The sequence below is a fragment of the Crocuta crocuta genome, unplaced genomic scaffold, assembly GCF_008692635.1.
Source record: "Crocuta crocuta isolate KB4526 unplaced genomic scaffold, BGI_CrCroc_1.0 scaffold112, whole genome shotgun sequence".
Taxonomy (NCBI): domain Eukaryota; kingdom Metazoa; phylum Chordata; class Mammalia; order Carnivora; family Hyaenidae; genus Crocuta; species Crocuta crocuta.
In genome coordinates, this window is record NW_027528818.1 from 4,962,824 (window position 1) to 4,983,295 (window position 20,472).

Sequence of the window (20,472 nt, forward strand, 5' to 3'; positions counted from 1 at the left end):
GGCCATTGGCACCAAAAAATAAAACTTGAATTTTAAGATATTAGTGGGAATAGAGCAAGAGATGCAAATCATGTATTTCTGCCAAGAGGCAGCCAAATTATATTTGGTTTCTACTCAAGTAATGTTATAATAAGGAACAGACATTTTGCAGTATTTAAATAGAGAAACAGATTATTGAGTCACCAAAATATTATGATAAATTACACTTTTATCCAGTACAGTCAGCCTGATTCCAGTAAGTCCATATTTATTTGTCTTTAGCTATGATTTGATTCAGTAAAAGACTGTTACATTAAATTGTGATAAAATTATTTTTCTTTAGTTTTTTGGTGTTAATATGTAAACATACATTGTTTTCATAATTATGAAACTTCAGTAGTGTGTTTATATATACTTAAGCAAGATTGTAATAAAAAATTTGAGAATCATGATCTTCTTTTCTTTTTTTAAAATGTTTATTATTGAGAGAGAGAGAGAGAGAGAGAGAGAAAGCAGGGGAGGGGCAGAGAGAGAATCCCAAGCAGGCTCCATGCTGTCATCACAGAGCCCAATGTAGGGCTTGATCTCACAAACCTTGAGATCATGATAGGAGCCAAAATCAAGAATCAGACATTTAACCTGCTGAGCCACCCATGTGCCCCCACCTTTTCTTTCTTTTAAAGGGGCCCACATACTATTCGAGTTTGGCAATAACTGTTGATTATATATTTAGGTTTTGTGCTCTTGGTTCTTTGCTTTTAGAGGCAGGTGTGTAGCTATAGAATCTGTGTCCTGTGGTATTTGAAGTTTATGTTTTTATTTATTCAAAGTATAATTTAAACACCTTCATTAATGAAACCATTCTAGAATAAAGGAGGCATTAAAGAGAAACTATGTCTTTGTAAGTGCATTTCCATATTTCTCACAACTTTTATTTTCACTGATAACTCTTAATTTCACAGGTAATAGGTATGCATTTCCAAAGGTTTTGGCTATATTTGGGCCTTCTGTTCATCTCAGTTAATGCAGAATTTATGGATGATGGTGTTGAGATGGAAGATTTTGATGAAAATTCAGAAGAAATTGATGTTAATGAAGGTGAACTCTCCTCAGAGGTAACGTTATTGCAAAATGAGTTGTAAATTATTCCTTTACAGAAAACATAGGAGAGTGACCTCTAAGATTCATTTCAGTTCTAATAGTAGTCATTTTCTAAATAAGTAGAAAAACACTGCTTTTTTCCAGCTACTTCTTGCCATGTTGTAGAATGCCCACATATTACAGAAATCTGTGCATTGAACCTAGCACAGTTTTATTACTAAATAAATATGCAGAAGGTTTTATTATCAAAATAAGAATTTGTCACTGGCTAAAGAGGACTGAGCACCTCTATCTGAGATAAAGGTTTTCGGTCTTATTTCTGACACTGCTGGCCCTCTTCAGATGAAAGGTAAGATAGTATAATTTGCAGTTGTAGAAATTAAGTAGTTTTTCTTATTCCTCTGAGGAAAGAAAATGCTAAATAGGAATAATTAGAAAGGGAGGTAGTAATGAGGTAGGCATTTAATAAGGCTTACCTATGTTTCTGGCTCATCATTGTTAAGGTATGTTTTGAGGTGGTGACTAACAGAAGTCTGAAAACCCTTGCAGAGATTTTTGTGTATCTTGACAATCCAGAAAATTGGGACAATCAGAAAAAATTTTCAGAAATATTTTTGATGGTAAGAATGCATCAATTATATTGTGCTAACAACTGCTTAAAGGGCCAAGGACCATAATATATAGTTGTTATAGACTTCACCTCACTTACTTTTAGAGTTTTTTATTTGCAAATGAAAGTGTTTAGCTATTTCAGGTGAATATTCTTTCTCTTGTTAAATTTTAAACTCCACAAGTACATTTCTTTTAAAACCTACTTCTGCGATCCACAGAAAATAAGTAACCAAAGTGCTGATGATTGATTTAGATATAACTACTACAAGGGTCTTTGAGGTTAAGACTTCAAATGAATTGAGAGATACCTACCATTTTAACTATACTTGGTGATAGTTGAAAAAATGGTAGGAAATGGGAAAGAAAATTTCTGATCCTTCCAGTTTTATAGCTATAAGCACGTAGCATAAGTAATCTAAACACAGTAAAGTATAAATAAAGGGCAATACAAACTTCTGATGATTTAAAGAGTGGGTCTAATAGAAAGAAGTCTTATGGTACCATTGTCTATTTTGCCAGTCCTTAAAAATATAGGGAACAATAAAGTTGTAATTCAGTAAACTTCATGAAAAATTAGCAATTTCAGGGGCACCTGGGCGGCTCAATTGGTTGGGCATCCAACTTGGCTCAGGTCATGATCTCATGTCTGTGAGTTCAAGCCTCCTGTCAGGCTCTGTGCTGATAGCTTGGAGTCTGAAGCCTGCTTCAGATTCTGTGTCCCCCTCTCTCTATGCCCCTAACCTTCTCGTGCTCTTTCTTTCTCTCTCAAGTCTGAAAAAAGAAATCTCATAATCATATAGATAAAATCACAGAGCTTGATTCAGAAAGGTCCCAGATCTATTACTTTAGGCAAAATTTTATTGATTCATCATCGATTCAAATTACCTTTTTATAATTTGTCAATTATTTCTAATCTTTTAAACTGTTTTGCTGATATGTTCTATGCAGCATAATGGTTACATGTAAAAGCATCTAGAGCCAAACAGCCTTAGTTCATATCATGTCCCATAACTATCTAACTGTGTAACAGTGGGCAAGTTACTTGGCCTCTCTCGCACAGTGTCATCATATGTAAAATGGGTGCAATAATAGCATTTTGCTCATAGAAGTATTATGAGGATTAAAAAAGCCACCATATAACTACCACCAGTATCACTATCATCATCATAGCAGCTAACACTTATAAAGCACTTGAAACCACTCTTTGCAGATAATTGCTTTTACAGTGCTTTCTCTATCGAATCTTTCTTTTCTGGATTCCTAATCACTTAAAACGGTATCCTCAGCCTCTATCACATAACAGTGAAATTTAAGAGTTGATATTAAACTAGTCTGCATGCTTACTAAATTTTTCATGTAATATGCATTAGACCATGCTATTTCCTCTGTCTCTAATGATTTATATTCTCACATGTTGTCAGCTGCTAGAATCCTTTCAAGACCATGTCAGATATGTCATGAGGCTTTCTCTAATAGAACTTTTTCCCATCCTTCCTGTGTTAGAAGGACTCAGTGTATACTCTATTTGCATTTACAGCATATTTCCTGATCATTGTGCCTCTTATATTCCCTTATCTCTTATCACACTAGGGTACAAAGTTTTGAGGTCATATCACCTTTTATCTATTTTACCTAGATGTGCATTACATACTGCACATCTTAACTAGTGAGGTTATTTAATTAAAATATTTGTAAAGATGAATAACTTTAGATTTTAAAATATCTATTTTCTAGATTAAATATAAGACACCTCAACCTATAGGAGAAGTATATTTTACGGAAACTTTTGATAGTGGAAGGTTGGCTGGGTGAGTATTCATTCAAGAGAATGTATTTTTTTCTTAATTTAATTAGCTGTGTTGAAGTTATTGGCCTATGAAAATTGCATCTACTACAGAATTATAAAAAATGTTAAGGTATTTTACTTGCACTTGTAAACCAGTATCACTTTTGTTATTGATAGAAATGTTTAACTTGAAGAGTTATTCATTTATACAAAGAAAATATGCAAGTGAATTACAAATATAAAGTAAAAATTTATAGCATTTCTTCATTCCTAAGGACAGATAATTAATGATCTAACTTCAGATGACAAATTCAAGTTATTGGTCCATCCTAAATATTGCTAAAAAAGTAAATGCTACTTTTTATTGATTCTTATATGCCAGACACTGTCCCAAGTAGGTAGGTAAGTACTATCTTTATCTCCATATCTTTATCACCTTACAGGTGAGGAAATTGAGGCTTAGTTTATCTGATGTGTGATCATACAGCTAGTAAATTGTGGATTCCAAATGTGGTTGGACTCTAGCCTTGCAAGCTTATGTATGAGCATCCATCATTTAGCCTCTAAGCATTTAGTTTTTAATGAGAGGTGACTGTTAGGTAATGTCTTACTGTGTTTCTAATATGTATCGTGTCTGAATTGCTGGCTTTACTTTACTTTTATTTTACTTTACTTTTTTTAATGATATGTATTTGCTTTTGTCTTTATAGGTGGGTCTTATCAAAAGCTAAGAAAGATGATACAGATGCAGATATTTCTATATATGATGGTAAAATATTTAAATATTAAATATAACCAGTATGATCCAGAGTTCACTACCTTTTAAGATTGTATTTCTATTAAATATATATTTGAGGTCTGGGGCTCCATCATGCTTCACAATAGAATGTTTAGCCTTTTGTCTCCTTTCTGATATTTCTGGAGGTCTCTGGGTGATCCCTCCTTAAGCCACCATCTAGTTTCCTAACTCGAAAGAGTTAACTTTTCACTCCACTGCAGTTAGTCACTGCATTTCCTGCAGCAGTATTTCTCAGGCTACTGCTGTTTTGTGTTGTTTCATCTCCAGCATAGGCACACCTAGATCAGGTTGTAAGTTAGGGCAAGATTCTCCTTGTGGCACCTGGGTGGCTCAGTCAGTTGACCATCCGACTTTGGCCCAGGTCACGATCCCATGGTTTGTGGGTTTGAGCCCCGCGTGCTGGCAGCTTACAGCCTGGAGCCTGCTTCAGATTCTGTGTCTCCCTCTCTCTTATCCCCACCCCTACTCACGCTTTGTGTCTGTCTCTCTCAAAAATAAATAAACATTAAAAAATTAAAAAGATTCTCCTAGCAAGTGCGAAACGGAGGATAATTTATGAGAGCTACGTTATGTGGCTACTCCTGGAGCCCATGTCTCTGGGCCTTATGTCTACTTTCATCTTCAAGCTTAGGCATAGAAAAAAAATGTCCTATATGCAGGGGTCATCTTTTCTTCCCTAATAGGACCTTTTTGAAGTACAAGAAAAGAATTTCTTCTTCCTTCTCATCTAAAATCAGCCTCTTCCTTGGGTGTATCCTAAAGCAAGATCAGCCTCTTCTCAAGGTGACTGATAGTGGGAATTCTCTTTCCCTCACACCCTTATGGGTGTGACCTCACACTCAGACTCCAATAGGCAGTTACATGAGAACAGTAAGGAAACAGATAATAGCATGTGTAGGATGTTACCTGTCTAATTCCTTTTCATATTTTGTTGTAATGTGAGATGAAAATCATGCCTGCATGTCTGTCTTCGCAGTGTTCTCCATCCTAGGAACTCTTCTGGGTTTTTATGTGCTTATATTCTCCAAAAAGAACTCTACGATATGCACAGATCAAGCAATACTACATTCAGTCTGAATCTATTTAGAGAAAAGAATAATTTCACCCAAAGCAGCAGGAAGTCTGCAGATGTGTAACACGACCTAAAATATGCCCAGAAAGACACATTATAAAACAGAATGCTTGACCTAAAACACCTAGGTTTAAGGATACCTGGCTGGCTCATTCGGAGGAGCACACAACTCTTGATCTCAGGGCTATATGTTTGAGCCCTATGTTGAGTATAGAGATTACTCAAAAAAAAAAAAAATCTTAAAAACAGCTATATTTAGACTACTTTACAGTTTTTTCAAGAGCTTTGGGTAGATAATTGTTTCACATTTGTATTTTAGTTTCCTAAAATTAAGATATGCTCTGTCTTACAAGTGAGCTTAAATCTCTGTTTCTTGCTGGACAAAAGTGGCTTTTAATGTTCAAATGAGTTTTTTCTTCAGTTTAAAATTAAAATCAAACAAGGAAGCAAAACAACCAACCAAAAACAGCCGACTTCTTAGCACTGAAGATTGGTCTGTAGTCTCGTTAAACATAAATATCCATGAAAATAATTTTCTCACATATTTTTTATAGTTTTTTAATAACTTTTATCAGTGTCTTGAAAGCAACTTTGAAAAATATGGAATCAAAGTTCCAGATCGTGAAAGTGGTATTTTCGATATTGATTGTAGTGGCATTGTTTATAAAATGGTTAGTTGAGTCATCTAGTTGCTTAAGCATCCAACTTCAGTTCAGGTCATGATCCCGGGTCCGTGGGTTCAAGCCCCATGATGAACCCTGTGCTGACGCTTGGAGCCTGGTGCCTGTTTTGGATTCTGTGTCTCCCCTGCCCACCCCTGCCCTGCTTATGCTCTCTCTCTCTCAAAAATAAACATTAAAAAATGGTTAATTGAGATTAATATTATATTCCTTTGCAGGAGAATTTATTTTTCATAGTAGTTAATGACAGCTTCTGTCAAGTGCCACTTGAATAAAGCTCATTCTGAGCTTTTCAGGAGTAAGAAAATCTGTGAAACATGCTGGGATGTAGTTTGCATAGTTTGCATTTGGAGTAGACATATTTACATTTTTCAGATTAAGTTATTAATAAACATATAAATGTTTAATAAATACCAGTTCTTTAAGTGACCAACTTTCAGGGTGTAAAACTGGAATTCCTTTTTAAGAAAAAATGTTTAATTGTTTATTTTGAGAGAGACAGAGAGGGTGCATGCCCCTGCATGAGCTGGGAGGGAGAGAGAGAATCCCACGCAGGAACCGAATTATGAGATCATGACCTGAGCCAAAATCAAGACTCTGACACTTAACTGACCCACCCAGGTGCCCCTTAAACGGTCTGAACTCCTTTTAAAATTTTATTTATTATCAGAATATATATTCACTGGAGTTGTAGAATTTGGCTAAATGTAGTAGAATTTGGCTAAATGATCAATTAATAGAAAGTTATGAATTAGAAAACCTCATGTCTTTGGGCAATAATTAGCCTGTCACACGTTTTCTAAAATTAATGTGCTAGATGGTACCTTTTTCATAGCTGATAAATATATGTGCATAATTGCAAAAAAAAAAAAAGAACAACTAGTTTAAAAAATTGTTTGCTATAAATATCCTGAAAATCCTAAAAATGAAGTTTTTATATCTTAAAACCTTGGTTTTTGTGAAACAATTTAGTAGGGATAATACAGTTTATCATCAGTGTGAGAGAAGAAATATCAAATGAATTAATCTTATTTAGAGAGGTATAGTATAACCAAATTAGGGAGAGAAAAGGAAAAGAAACCTGTGAAGTTTTAAAAATGGATTTTGTAAAACTCAGTAAATTCTGCATAGTGACAGACCAAAAAAATACTTCTCTCTGATTTATGATTGTTCAGGTTCTTGCATTTTTTTAGAAAGGAAAACAAGTAATATAAAGAGCACTTATGATTCATAAGTGCCTGTTAATAAATATTTCAAGTTGGTATAATGCTTGAAAATAGCTAGTTTTTGCTAAATTGATTTTAATTTGAATTGGCAGTACCTATACTTTTCAAAGTTAGAACATTTTATACAAGTTAATAGAAGTTGATTATTTTTTATGTTAAGAAGAAAAAAGGAGATAGTCTAACATGCAACTTTGGGGCTATGGGCAGCCCATGGAACTTTACAACATTTGTAGTAGCTAATCTAATTCCAGGAGCTGTCTGACATTAAACATGGAAAATTCCAGACCGGAGAAAAGCAAACGCAACTTTGCCATTTTACAGCTCAGTGCTTATCCAGCGCTTGCTACTTTCTTGGCCAAAAGTTCTGAGAGCTAATTGGCCTAGCCTGAGAACAGTGACCTTAATTTTTGTTCATTGGGCATACAGTTTTCAAAATAAAATTTAAATCCCACAGTAACTTTTGCAAAGTTAGGAAAGCAGCTGATGAATATCATATATTTCCAAATGACTGATGCAAACTTTGTATTTTGTGTTAAGAATATTCTTTATCTATATGTAAGTTTAAAATATATCATTTTAGGGGCGCCCAGGAGGCTCAGTCAGTTAAGTGTCTGACTTTAGCTCAGGTCATGATCTCATAGTTTGTGAGTTTGAGCCCCGCGTTGGGCTCTGTGCTGACAGCTCAGAGCCTGGAGCCTCCTTCAGATTCTGTGTCTCTCTCTCTTGCTGACACTGCTCACACTCCATCTCTCTTTGTCTCTCAATAATAAATAAAAAACGTTACAAAAATTTAAAAATATATATCATTTTAGGGGTGCCTGCAGTTAAACGTCCGTCTGACTCTTGGTTTCAACTCAGATCATGATCTCATAGTCTGTGAGTTCGAGCCCTTTGTCAGGCTCTGTGCTGACAGTGCAGAGCCTGCTTAGGATTCTCTCTCTGTCTCTCTCTGTCTCTGTCTCTGTCTCTCTCTCTGCTCCTGCCCCTCTTGTGCTGTCTCTGTCTCTCTCAAAATAAATAAACAAAAAAATAAAATCTATCATTTTAAAAATATGGTGTTGCTAGATCCATGATACAAACTACATTTTGTAATTTCTTTGATTAAAAAGCCAGAAATACAATCCAATTTTAGCTAAGAAAATGAAACCATTCTCTAATAAGAGAAAAAAGAGCAGGCATGCATACAATTGCAGATATTATTTCCTGTTTTAAAATTTTGTTTTACTTTTCACAAATCAGCCTTCATAAAAAAAATCTTATTGGTCACTGCTGATAAATAATTAATAAGTCATTGTTTTTGGTTTTCGTTTAATTTGCTTTGCTTTATATTTTAGGAAGATGGGAAATAGAAGAATTGAAAGAAAATCGAGTACCTGGTGACAGAGGGCTGGTATTGAAATCTAGAGCAAAGCATCATGCAATATCTGCGATATTAGCAAAACCCTTCATTTTTGCTGATAAGCCTTTGATTGTTCAGTAAGTTTTATTATGTTTTCCAGTACTTTTTCTGAAATTTATGTCAGTTCTGTATAATTTGGCTTCTGAATATAGCTATAATGGGTATAAAATGGGTATAAAAATCCAGATTTCATTTTCATTTTCACTTACTTACATACATAAGGCATATACAGCCACTCTGAGGTTTTGAGTAAAAGGAAGGTTAATTTAAAAGTTATATAATATATACTATAATATAAAAAATTCTGCCACCATTGGCCGTATAATACATACTAAAATCATCATTTTTATTTTACCTCTTTCCTTAAAATTACTTGCTATTAAGATATTAATCTCAGTATATTCAGAAGAGAACCATAAATGTTGCTGCTAAACCAGTGATAAGATTCAAAGGAAACAAACTTATTTTAAAAAGGATACACATATATAGATCAGTGTCTTCCAAGCACAGACCCCTTTTAAAGGGCACATGTTTTCACAATCCTTCACTCCCCCACGTGTGACAGAAGCTAGTTTTATTATGATGTTGCTTACATGTACACTGTCATAAAATCAGGTATAAATTCCTTAAGTTTCACCTATATAAAACTGATGCAAAACAAAATCCGCTTATACGAATACAATTACAAAGCCAATAATTCAAATTAAAAACAAAGAAAAGGAAATGTATAGATGTTATTTTCTACCTTATGTTAGAAGATTTGGCTACCCAAAGTTAATTACAACACAGAGAAGTGTCATTAACTGTGAAGTGTATCACTCTAGAACCCCTTCAGTATCTTTCTTAACATTTTGTTAAACATGTTTCCACATAGTATAACTAAAATGCCATTTTGTGTTTTAGAAATTTTTTAAAATATGGCATTTGGTATAATTGGCTTAATTTTTCACTTGTTTTGCCGTGACTTAGTTGCATTGTCATGTCAATAAATTTAAATTTTTAAATAATGTCAAAGAGTATATGACTATTATTTTAAATTAAAAAGACTTTTACAGTTAGTTTATTGGAACTAATATTTGAGCTTGATTATTTTTTGTCATTATTCAAGGTTTGGTTTTTCTTTCTTCTTAAAGTTTGAAAGTAATCCTATTCTGTTGAAACTTAGGTGAATATAATATCACTTTCTATTTTGACCCATGTGGCTTTAAATGAAAAGATCAAGGGAAATAATATAAAGTTGAATATTTTCATAGTAAAATGAATCAAATTTAGTATTTTCAGAAAGTATAAATCACCACTAAGCAAGTAAGCAAAAGTAGAAGCAAAGATTAGATAATAAGTCTAGAAGAATTATTAAATTATGAAATTATATCCTCAAAAAGGTAGAGGAGGCCAAGAAGAATTGAATAGCTGTCTTTGATATATATGCTTGAAAACAATTTGAAGGAGAGTGAATATCTTCTTTTAATATTGATAAAATGAAATGGACAAATAAAGAAATTTTATATTAACCACTATAAACACTATGGATTTATAATATAACTTTACTCAAAATCTGCTTTTCCCAAATTGTGTACATGTTAATATGCATTATGTGGTCATATAAGTTTTAGAAACTAAGAATATCCGAAGTTTAGACGTAAGGAAGTATATTTGCTTGCCCAGTAAAGTGTTTGAGAACTTCTACATGCAAAAACCTGTTTCTAACTTTAATACTGTGTTTTCCAGACATATGTGACCACAGAATTCTTTCCCAGTAACAATAATTACTGTTTCATAAGACAGTATGGGAAATGATACTCTAAAAAGAATAGGGTTACCATATACTCTAATACATCCTCATTTTTCCTCTGATTAAAGAATAATAGCAGTCAAGCTCTATGATACACATTTCACTTACCTCTAATCCATTGTGAAATATTTATACTCGGCACAAGTTAATGATTTGGAAACTCTGAAAGTCTGTAGTGTAAGAAATAGACATAACGATTGGGTCTAGGCATAATACAACAACAAAACTATGTCATATTTATAGAGACACTTTACAAAATTGTCTTTTTTTAAGTTTTTTTCTCTTTTTTTCAGTTTTTTCTCACAGAACCCTTTGTCCTTAGATCACCTATAATAAAACTATCTTTTTATTTTATTTTACTTAAATTGTTAATATTTACCTTTTATTCACACCATGCACCATTTCTTTTACTTTATAGTCTTTAAAAACATGTTCCATGAGAAAAAAATTTGTCAGCTACTGCTTAAAATAAAAATATTGACAAGGTTTGAGGAAAACAAATTGTCCCTTATTAAAAAAATGAAAAAGAACAAAACAGATCCTTTCTTCTGGTCATAACAGAAGCTAACATTTTGGACATCTGGCCATTGCTGTGCATGTATTATTTAATCATCAGTGGCCTTTGAGGTCTCCGAGCTTGAGTAACTTGCCTTTCCTAGGTGTCCCTAGAGTAAGTGGCAGAATTGGGAATCAATTTCAGGTCTTTTGGCTCCAAATTACATGCTTGTAACCACTGTTGTAGTCTTGAGAAACAAAGCAGAGTAGAAAGTAGCGGGGGAAAGATCACCATAATCTGGCAATTCAGAGACAGTCACTTAAAATTTTACTGTATGCCCTTTGTTCTTTTCAGTGCAAAATATATACACTAATTGCATTCAAACTGTCAAAATTTTGGGGTGCCTGGGTGGCTCAGTCAGTTAAGCATCCGACTTGGGCTCAAGGCATGATCTTGCAGTTTGTGGGTTTGAGCCTTGTGTTGGGCTCTGTGCTGGCAACTAGCTCAGAGCCTAGAGCCTGTTTCAGATTCTGTCTCCCTCTCTCTCTGCCCCTCTCCTGCTCACACTGTCTCTCTCTCTCAGAAATAAATACAAACATTTTTAAAAAAATGTCTACAAACTGTCAAAATTTTATATGCTTTTTTGTTTTTTACTTTGGGGTCACTAAAGTATTTTTTAGAAACATTTGAAACTACAGTCCTTTCTTAAAATTATCACTGGTTCCTGTTCTCTAATTCTCATTTCTTTTTCATTTAATTCATTAAGCCAGATCACAGCCATTGGGTTTTTACTGTTTTTCACTCTGAGGGCTATTTCATTGATTATTTCACATGTAATTCATCAGTTTACCAAAAATCTCTCCTAAATACTGCTCGATATGCCTATGTCTTTGCCTAAAAAAGACTATTTCCTTAAAAACAAAAAACAAAAAAACCCTTTGCTAGAAATGACACGGTGTTGCAAATCCATGAAAAGGCTCTCACGTCAGTTCATTCTTCCAGTTGTCTTTCTGTTTCCTGGATATTAAGGTCTGAAGTACTCTAGGTTATTCACTGAGATTATGAAATCTCTTTGGTGAAAGTATTTAATTAAATGTACGAACTATGTTAACATCTAGATGAAGTTGAACTACAATACAAATTAGTGATCTGTGTATCTAAGATCTTAGAAATCTATTGCTGCAGCTATGGTCCTCATAATTTTTGTCTTTTAGTTTATTAAGAAAATGTATAGTGTATACCCTAGCTGAATTTGAAGTTTCCTATTCTGGTTTTAAAGTATCTTATTCTTAAAGCAGCAGTTTTGATGGAAAAATTATTTCAACAAGTTGGCTGGCTTTTCTATAGTTGATTATAATCATTCTATTAGTATTTTAAGAATGTGCATAGAAAAAGCATTTTGCTTATTCCCTATACATTGTGGATATGCTTTATATGAGCTTTCTGGTAATGTAAAACATTTATGTTTAAATGAATTGAGAATAATACATTCGGTTTGAAGAGCAATTAGTAATTTTTTATTTATCAGCAGTATGATTCTTTTTCCCTTCATTTAGATATGAAGTAAATTTTCAAGATGGTATTGATTGTGGAGGTGCATACATTAAACTCCTAGCAGACACTGATGGTTTGAATCTGGTATGATATTTTAATGTTTAAGAAAACCTTATTAAAGTTTATAATATTTTTAAGAAGCAATCAATAGAACAATTTTTATTTTAACTGAAATAGAAAAGAACTTTAAAAATCTTTGTCCAGCATGAGTCTGTATAGCTTTCAGAGTGTGTCTTCCAGTTTCATATGCAGCTATGTTACTTGATGGCATCAGTTTTGTAATCTTTAGCAAAATAATAGTTTGCTGTGTCTAAGTAAAAAAATAACATGATGCTTATAAATGTCATGGAAAGATCAGCTTGGAGTTATTTTCTTTACAAATTAAGAATCATAAGTTTGTTTAGGGAAGTAAAATAATGGAGCAAAACAGTAAAAAGGAAAGGCCAAAGAACCAAATAAAAAAGGTAGGTCAGTTCAAGAGTTGGAAGTCCACAAAAATAACCAGGTTAAAAATATTTTCATAATGAAGCAAGTGTATTGGAACTATTTTTGAAGGTTGGAAACATTTCTTATAGCATTCTCCTACAACGGACTGTATCAGGGCTTCTGCATATAACAGACATAAGATAAATGAGGCATCAATGTGATATTTGTCAGAATGCATGGCTATGCAGAGGCTCTGAAACATATTATTAGAATTAGGGAAAAGGGAGTCCATTTGTAGTATATGTTGAAGCTCTTGGGTATTGGAAAGTGACTGTCACTCAAAGGTGTAATGACATAATGAAATTAAGTACCAAGTATTTTTCTCAGCACTTTACCTGATTAACTCAGTTAATCCTCAGGGAAACCTTTAAGGTAGGTACTATTATTATCTCTATACTTGAGAGGTGATGAAATAGGACTATAGTAAGACTAAGAAATTTGCTCAGGGCCATATGCAGTTGGTTAAGTGGCAGTGGTAGGATTTTCATCCTGTTATCTGACAACAGATCCCCTGCTTTTAACCAATAGGCCATGCCAGATAAAGAGAAATTACTAGTAGTAAGATAGGGAGCATGTCTCTGTGTCTGTTTTTGTGTCTTTACCCTGTGCTCTGGAAGGTCATTTTCTGGTGTCTTCTTGAATAAGTAATCATTAAGGTCATTAGTATGCTTTCCTCTATGCTTAAATTTTCTGAACAAAATATTAATAGTGCAGATTTAATTTAATTAATAAAGTAATTCAAGCTTATTATGTTGTTGCTAGGGTGGTTTCAGCATCTCTCCTACATCTTCAGGAAGTAGTATGTGCATTTTTTAAAAATCTATTTTTGAAGTAAAAATTGGATTTTCCACATCCTTTATTGTCACTTGTGTCAAATGATTCTTTGGTGAATTCGCATTTAATAGATTTTTGTAACCCCTGCCCAATTGGATAGAATAGAAAAATTCATTAAATAATCCTGGACTAATCCCAACACTCATCTCTCTTTGAAGGAAAACTTTTATGATAAAACATCCTATACCATTATGTTTGGACCAGATAAATGTGGAGAAGATTATAAACTTCATTTTATCTTCAGACATAAACATCCCAAAACTGGAGTTTTTGAAGAGAAACATGCCAAACCTCCAGATGTAGACCTTAAAAAGTTCTTTACAGACAGGAAGACTCATCTTTATACCCTTGGTATATCCTTTTAATTAATTCATTCATTCAAAAATATTTGCTGACTACGGATATTTTCATGGCAAGGGATTTGGGAGAAACAAATATGTATCCTGCCCTTGAGGAGCTTATCTTTTTAGGATAATTATAATGCATATAGTGCAGGTAGAAAGTAAAGTGCCACGGAAGGTGCAGATGAGGTACAGTTAAGAGTTCAAAAGCAATATTAATTCCAGTTTGGAGACTCAGAGAAAACTTAGAGATTATGTATTAACTAGTCTTGAAATGTAGACAGAACGTGGAAGATAGGAGAAGAAAAAGACATTTGAGGTGCTGTGACATTAGTGGTAGTGTAAGAATAGAAAACTGGAAAATAAGATTAAAAAGGAAGAAGTCCTTGATGCCAAGCTAAGAAGCTTGGACTGTACAAGCAGTTGTGATTGTTGTTAGACTCTACCTCATGGTAGTTGTGGCACATATTTAAACTTGGAAAGGGAAAATATTGAACAACCTTTACATTAACATACTTAGCTTTACTTTGTAAATAGGAGTTTGCATAGACATGGAGTGGGAGGAACATTAGAAGGAATTGTTTCTCCTCTTCCCAAGTACCTATGGTTATGGAGCTTTGATGTATCCATGATTACTTAAGATAACAGTGTGTCAGAATCTGAAGGACAGCTCTATCCAAGACTAAGGTATTTCAGGTTTTTTTCCAAAGACTGCGGTTGCGGAAACATTGAGGTTGTCTGCCAAGGCAATGACCAATTTTCTTTTTAATGTCAGTGTTGATATCAAAGAGCTTTTTCTAAAATTGGAAAATGGAACTGATGTTTTGGGGAACATAAAGTAAAAGTCATGAGAAGTTATAACTAGAACAGAACAAATGAATTTCATTAGACTTTGTACAAATTTGGGGAAAAGCAATGTGGTATAATATATCAAAGACTGTAAGAGGATTATGTGTTTTGAAACCACAATTCCATTTTCAGGAATTTATCCGAGGAAAATATTCCAGAAGAAAGAAAATGAGCTATGTGTGAAAATGTACTGTAAATTTAAAGCAACCCAAATGTTACAGTAGAAATTTCATATGCAACATAAAAATGATAACTATCAAAATGTTTAGCAACAAAGGAAAATGTTTACAATATTAAAATGTTAAAAGAAAATGAGATTCAAAGTGGAGGTATATCATTATAGCGGCCACTAGGCAAATTATGCAAGCAAATAGAAAGACCAGAAAAAAAAGAACTGATTGTCATTAGTCACCTGATAACATACCATGCTCTGTGCTAAATACTTGCTTTAGAACCATCATGTGATATGAACAGTTTTTCTCTATTGTACCTTAACTTAGGTTAAGTAACTTGTTCTAGGAAATAAAAGTAAATAGTAGGACTAGAATTGAAATTCAAGTCTGACTCTTAAACATTTGCTTTCTTACTACTACACACAAAAACTTTTCTATACTAGGAATATTGAAAAACTTAAAATTTTTTTTTCTTGTAATACCATTATTTTTTATGACATTACTTTGTAGCTGTTCTAAGAACTTTACAGAGTACCTTTAGAGGCATAAAATCCAATGCCTTTTATTGTTAATTCATTTAAAATATTTAATACAATTTTAGACAAAAAGTGTCTTTTCACATGTTAGGATTTGTCATATGCTTTTTTGTTTTAGGTGTGATTTTTAAAAATTTCAGTTGCAAAATTTAGTCAGAACACTCTTTTCAAGATTTTTCTTGAAAATGCCATTTAAAAATTTTTTTTTAATGTTATATTTATTTCTGAGAGAGAGAGAGAGGCGGCATGAGGAGGGGAGGGTCAGAGAGAGAGGAAGTCACAGAATCAGAAGCAGGCTTCAGGCTCTGAGCTAGCTGTCAGCACAGAGCTCGACACGGGGCTTGAACCCACGAACCATGAGACCCACAAACCGTGAGATCATGAGCTGAGCTGAAGTCGGATGCTTAACTGACTGAGTCACCCAGGCGTCCCAAAATTCCTTTTTTGAATTAGGAAAAACTCTAGTACTTTTTTACATTTACGATCTTACTCTTAGCTCTGCTTAAATCTTGATTTTTTCCATGTGTAGTAATATAGTTTTATAATCTCAGCTGCAATAGAAGAGGAAATATTGGAGAAAAAAGGGAGAAAACATAGTGTTTTCATTATTTGAATTTGTATATAAATTGCAGTATTTGATTTTGATAAAAATGATTTGGCATTGTTGTTACTGAAACCACTGGAGATTGTTCTTGCTTCAGAACTATTTTCTTCAGAATGTGGTAGCCTATTTACTAATTAAGTCAGGATGATCCTGACACTTGCTGAGAGCTCCTACTTCTTTAGCTTATTGAAAGCAAATGTTAGAAATTTATTTTCATCTATTGTTCTTTCCAAAGATCTAAAATTTACCCAGTGACCACACCCCCCAAGTTTACAGAAGGAGGACTTTTATCATTACAATGAAAATTTTGGCTTGGATAGTTAGTCAGTTAGTTAGTTAGTTTTAGAGATGGGGAGGGGCAGACAGAGAAGAGAGAATCCTAAGCAGACTCTATGTTGGGCTTGCTCTCATAACTGTCATGAGATCATGACCTGAGCTGAAATCAAGAGTCAGATGCTTAACCGACTGAGCCATTCAGGTGCCCCTAGCTTGGATACTTTTAGAGAGCTAGCATTCACCTCCAAACAAACATAAGTGTAAACTTTAATATTTTCAATCAACCTTAAGATATGTTACACTACAATGTATGAATCATTGAATTTGAAATGTCAGTGAACTTGAAAATTTTCTAGGAAATAGTAATCATGCATCAGTGTGGATTTCCTGATTTTGGCGACTAGATTGGAGTTATATAGGAGAATGTCCTTGTTTATAGGAAATGTACATTAAAACATTCAGGGATGATACGTATGAGGTTAGTAACTTAATTTCAAGTGGTTCATGTAAAAATAAAGTTCTTTATAGTGTACTTGCAACTTTTGAAGTTTGAGATAGTTTCAAAAAAGTTCTTTTAAAATACTGAAGAGGATTGGGTTGCATTCTGTAATAATAAAAAAGTGAAGCTGACTGGTTGTGTGAGTCCCAAACTGATAGCTATTGGATATTCTTCATTTGAGAAGTAATGGAGCATCTTATTAAATTATTACTTAAGACAAAATTTTATCTTTGGTTTTAGAAAGCACTTTACCTAGTGATCTCAGCACATTTTGATTTAATATTTGATTGTAATTCCTCTATTTCTGGTTGATAAAAATTTTTACTCATGAAATTTAGGGTAGATTTTTATTTCGAAGATTATCTTTGAAATATCAGTCATTATAAGTGTTATTTATTTAAATTGGTCTTTAGTGATGAATCCAGATGACACATTTGAAGTATTAATTGACCAAGTAGTTGTAAACCAAGGAAGTCTACTAGAAGATGTGGTTCCTCCTATCAATCCTCCCAAAGAAATTGAAGATCCCAGTGATAAAAAGCCTGATGAATGGGATGAAAGAGCAAAAATCCCTGATCTTTCTGCTGTCAAACCAGAAGACTGGTAAGCAAAGAATTCAGGAGCAAAGCATTAGTTGGCGTAATTCAGTAATGAGATATTACATATAAATGAAATTTACAATCAGTGAAACATACTCCTTTAGTGTCAAAATTACTTATTTTGACTATTTGGGGTGAAATACTTTTCTAAAATAGACTTTGTATTTTCTTGCCTTTTAATTATCTTAATTTTCATTTCAATTAATATTTTTTAGTATTTTTTCAATATTTTTTTAATGTTTCTAATGCTGTGGGTGGAGAGCGTTACATGAATCTAAGACACTAACACTTCAATTTTAATTCCTAGTTTGATCTTTATCATGTATGTGTGTGCATAAATTACATAGTCTTTTCAGTTAATGATTACTGGTTTTACAATACACTTATATTCAGCATCTTCTAAAGCCATATAGGATTCATTCATACTAGGTTGCTTAGCTGAATATTTGTGTCGTTTTCATTCTATAGGATTATGAATATTTTCCTTAAAAGAAATGTACTCAGTTTCTGAGTTCCCATTTAGATGGTGAGAGATGACTGTTAGCTCACTCTAACTCTCCTAGTTCCTAAGAGTCCGGAATCTGGGAGTGGCTAGCTGACTGGTTCTGGCTCAGGCTCTCCAGAGGCTGGAGTCAGGCATTCATCTGAAGGTCTGGCTACTGGAAGATCTGCTTCGCTTTTTAATTGGCGAATGTGGCTGTTGTCAGGAGGTTTCAGGGCCTTGCCACTTGGGCCACTCCTTAGTGCGCTCATGACATGGCTGATGATGTCCTCTCTACCCCAGAGGGAGTGACCCCAGAGGGAGAGAAAGCACAGCCACAGAACTTATGTCTTTTTATAACCTGATCTCAGAAGTGACCTGTCATCACTTCAGCTGTATTGTTTGTCACAAGACTAATTCTGCCTGGTACATTTGAGAGAGAACTACACAAAGGTATAAATACTAAGTATGATTTTAATGTTTATTTTTGAGAGAGAGGAAGAGAGTGTGAGTGGGAGGGGCAGAGAGAGAGACACACACACACAGAATCCAAAGCAGGCTCCAGGCTCTGCGCTGTCAGCACAGAGCCCAACACAGGGCTTGAACTCACAAACCTCAAGATTATGACCTAAGCTGAAGTCAGACACTGACTGAGCCCCACTAAGTATGATTTTTAAAAGTTCTTTTCTTAGTTTACTAAGAGTTTTGGTTTTTTTCCATGATTGGATGTTGGATTTTGTAAAGTACTTTTGTGCATGTGTAGAGATGACCATGTAGGTTTTCTCTTTTTTTTTTTTTTTAATTTAAAACATATTTAAATTTTAAATCAAATTTTATTTTTTTATTTTTTTAAAAATTTTATTTTAGAGAGAAAGAGCAAGCGGGGGAGAGGGGAAGAGAAAATCTTAACAGGACCATGCTCCACGTGGAGCACAATGGAGGGCTCCATCCCACGATGGTGAGATCATGACCTGAGCCAAAATCAGAGTCGGACACTGAACCAACTGAACCACCCAGGCGCCCTTCTTTTATTTTCTTAGTATGCTGAATTATATTGGTTGATTTTCATAATTAGGCTAAGCTTACAGTCCACTTGGTCAGCAGGAATTGTCCTTTTTATATTTGCTGGATTCTTAATTTTTTAAAAATATTTCTTTATTTTTGAGAGAGAGACAGAGTGTGAGTGGGGGAAGAGCAGAGAGAGAGGGAGACACAAAATGTAAAACTGGCTCCAGGCTCTGAGCTGTCAGCACAGACCTCGATCTGGAGCTTGAATTTGGGAATGGTGAGATCATGACCTGAGCTGAAGTTGGACGCTTACCTGACTGAGCCACCCAGGCGCCCCATATTTTCTGGATTCTAATTGCATTTTCCTGTCAGATTTATTAAAGTGTCATTTTCATATAGGTTAATTCATTTATTCTAGATACACAGTTCTGGGCATATTGACAGACATACACAATGATGTAACTACTACCACAATCATGATATGGAATATTTCCATCATTCCAAAAAGGGCCCCTCATATCCATTGTAATCAGTTCCTCACACTCTTATCCCTTGCAACCACTGATCTGATTTCTGTCTTTTAGACCTTTGCTTTTTCCAGAATGTCCTATAAAATGGAATTACATTATATAGCTTTTGTTTCTGTTCCTTTCACTTAGAATAATGCTTTTTGAAATTCATCCATATTTTTTCTTATATCACTAGTGAGTTTTGTTTTAGGGATTTGTATGGATTTATCATAATTTGTTTATACAGTCATACATTGATGGAAATTTTGGTCAGTTCCAGTGTGGAGCAATTATGAATAAAGCTATTATAAACATTTATGGACAGGGCTTTGTGTGAACATAGTTTTTCCTTTTTCTTGGTCAATACGTAGGAGTGGGATTGTTGGATTCTACAATAAGTATATGTTTAAACTTCTAAGAAATTGTCAAAATTTTCCAAAGGGGTATCCCATTTGCATTCCCACTAATACTAAATAAGAGTTACAGATGTTAAACATTTACAGCATTTGGTATTATCTATTTTTAATTGAGATATAATTGACATATAATATTACATAAGTTTCATTGTATAACATAATGCCTTGATATGTGTGTAAATTGCAAAATGATTATCATATTAAGTGTAATTAAAATCCATTGCCACACAGTTATACAGTGTGTGTGTGTGTGTGTGTGTGTGTGTGTGTGTGTGTGTGTGTTTGATGAGAACTTTTAAGATCTACTCTCTGAGCAACTTTCAAATAAATGATATATTATTTCTAACTATAGTCACCATGGTATA

The 20,472-nt window shown here is 33.8% G+C and overlaps 1 protein-coding gene across 1 annotated transcript in view; it reads left to right on the top strand.

Annotated features, from left to right (window-relative positions):
- Window positions 1-20,472, top strand: part of CLGN (calmegin) — a 54,897-nt gene that overhangs the window by 15,727 nt on the left and 18,698 nt on the right. The window contains exons 2-8 of the mRNA XM_077755948.1: window positions 942-1,094; window positions 3,427-3,500; window positions 4,189-4,247; window positions 8,590-8,731; window positions 12,499-12,580; window positions 13,975-14,167; window positions 17,508-17,697. Coding sequence (XP_077612074.1) covers window positions 951-1,094; window positions 3,427-3,500; window positions 4,189-4,247; window positions 8,590-8,731; window positions 12,499-12,580; window positions 13,975-14,167; window positions 17,508-17,697 — 884 coding nt within the window. The 5' untranslated portion in view covers window positions 942-950. The remainder of the gene's footprint in view (window positions 1-941; window positions 1,095-3,426; window positions 3,501-4,188; window positions 4,248-8,589; window positions 8,732-12,498; window positions 12,581-13,974; window positions 14,168-17,507; window positions 17,698-20,472) is intronic.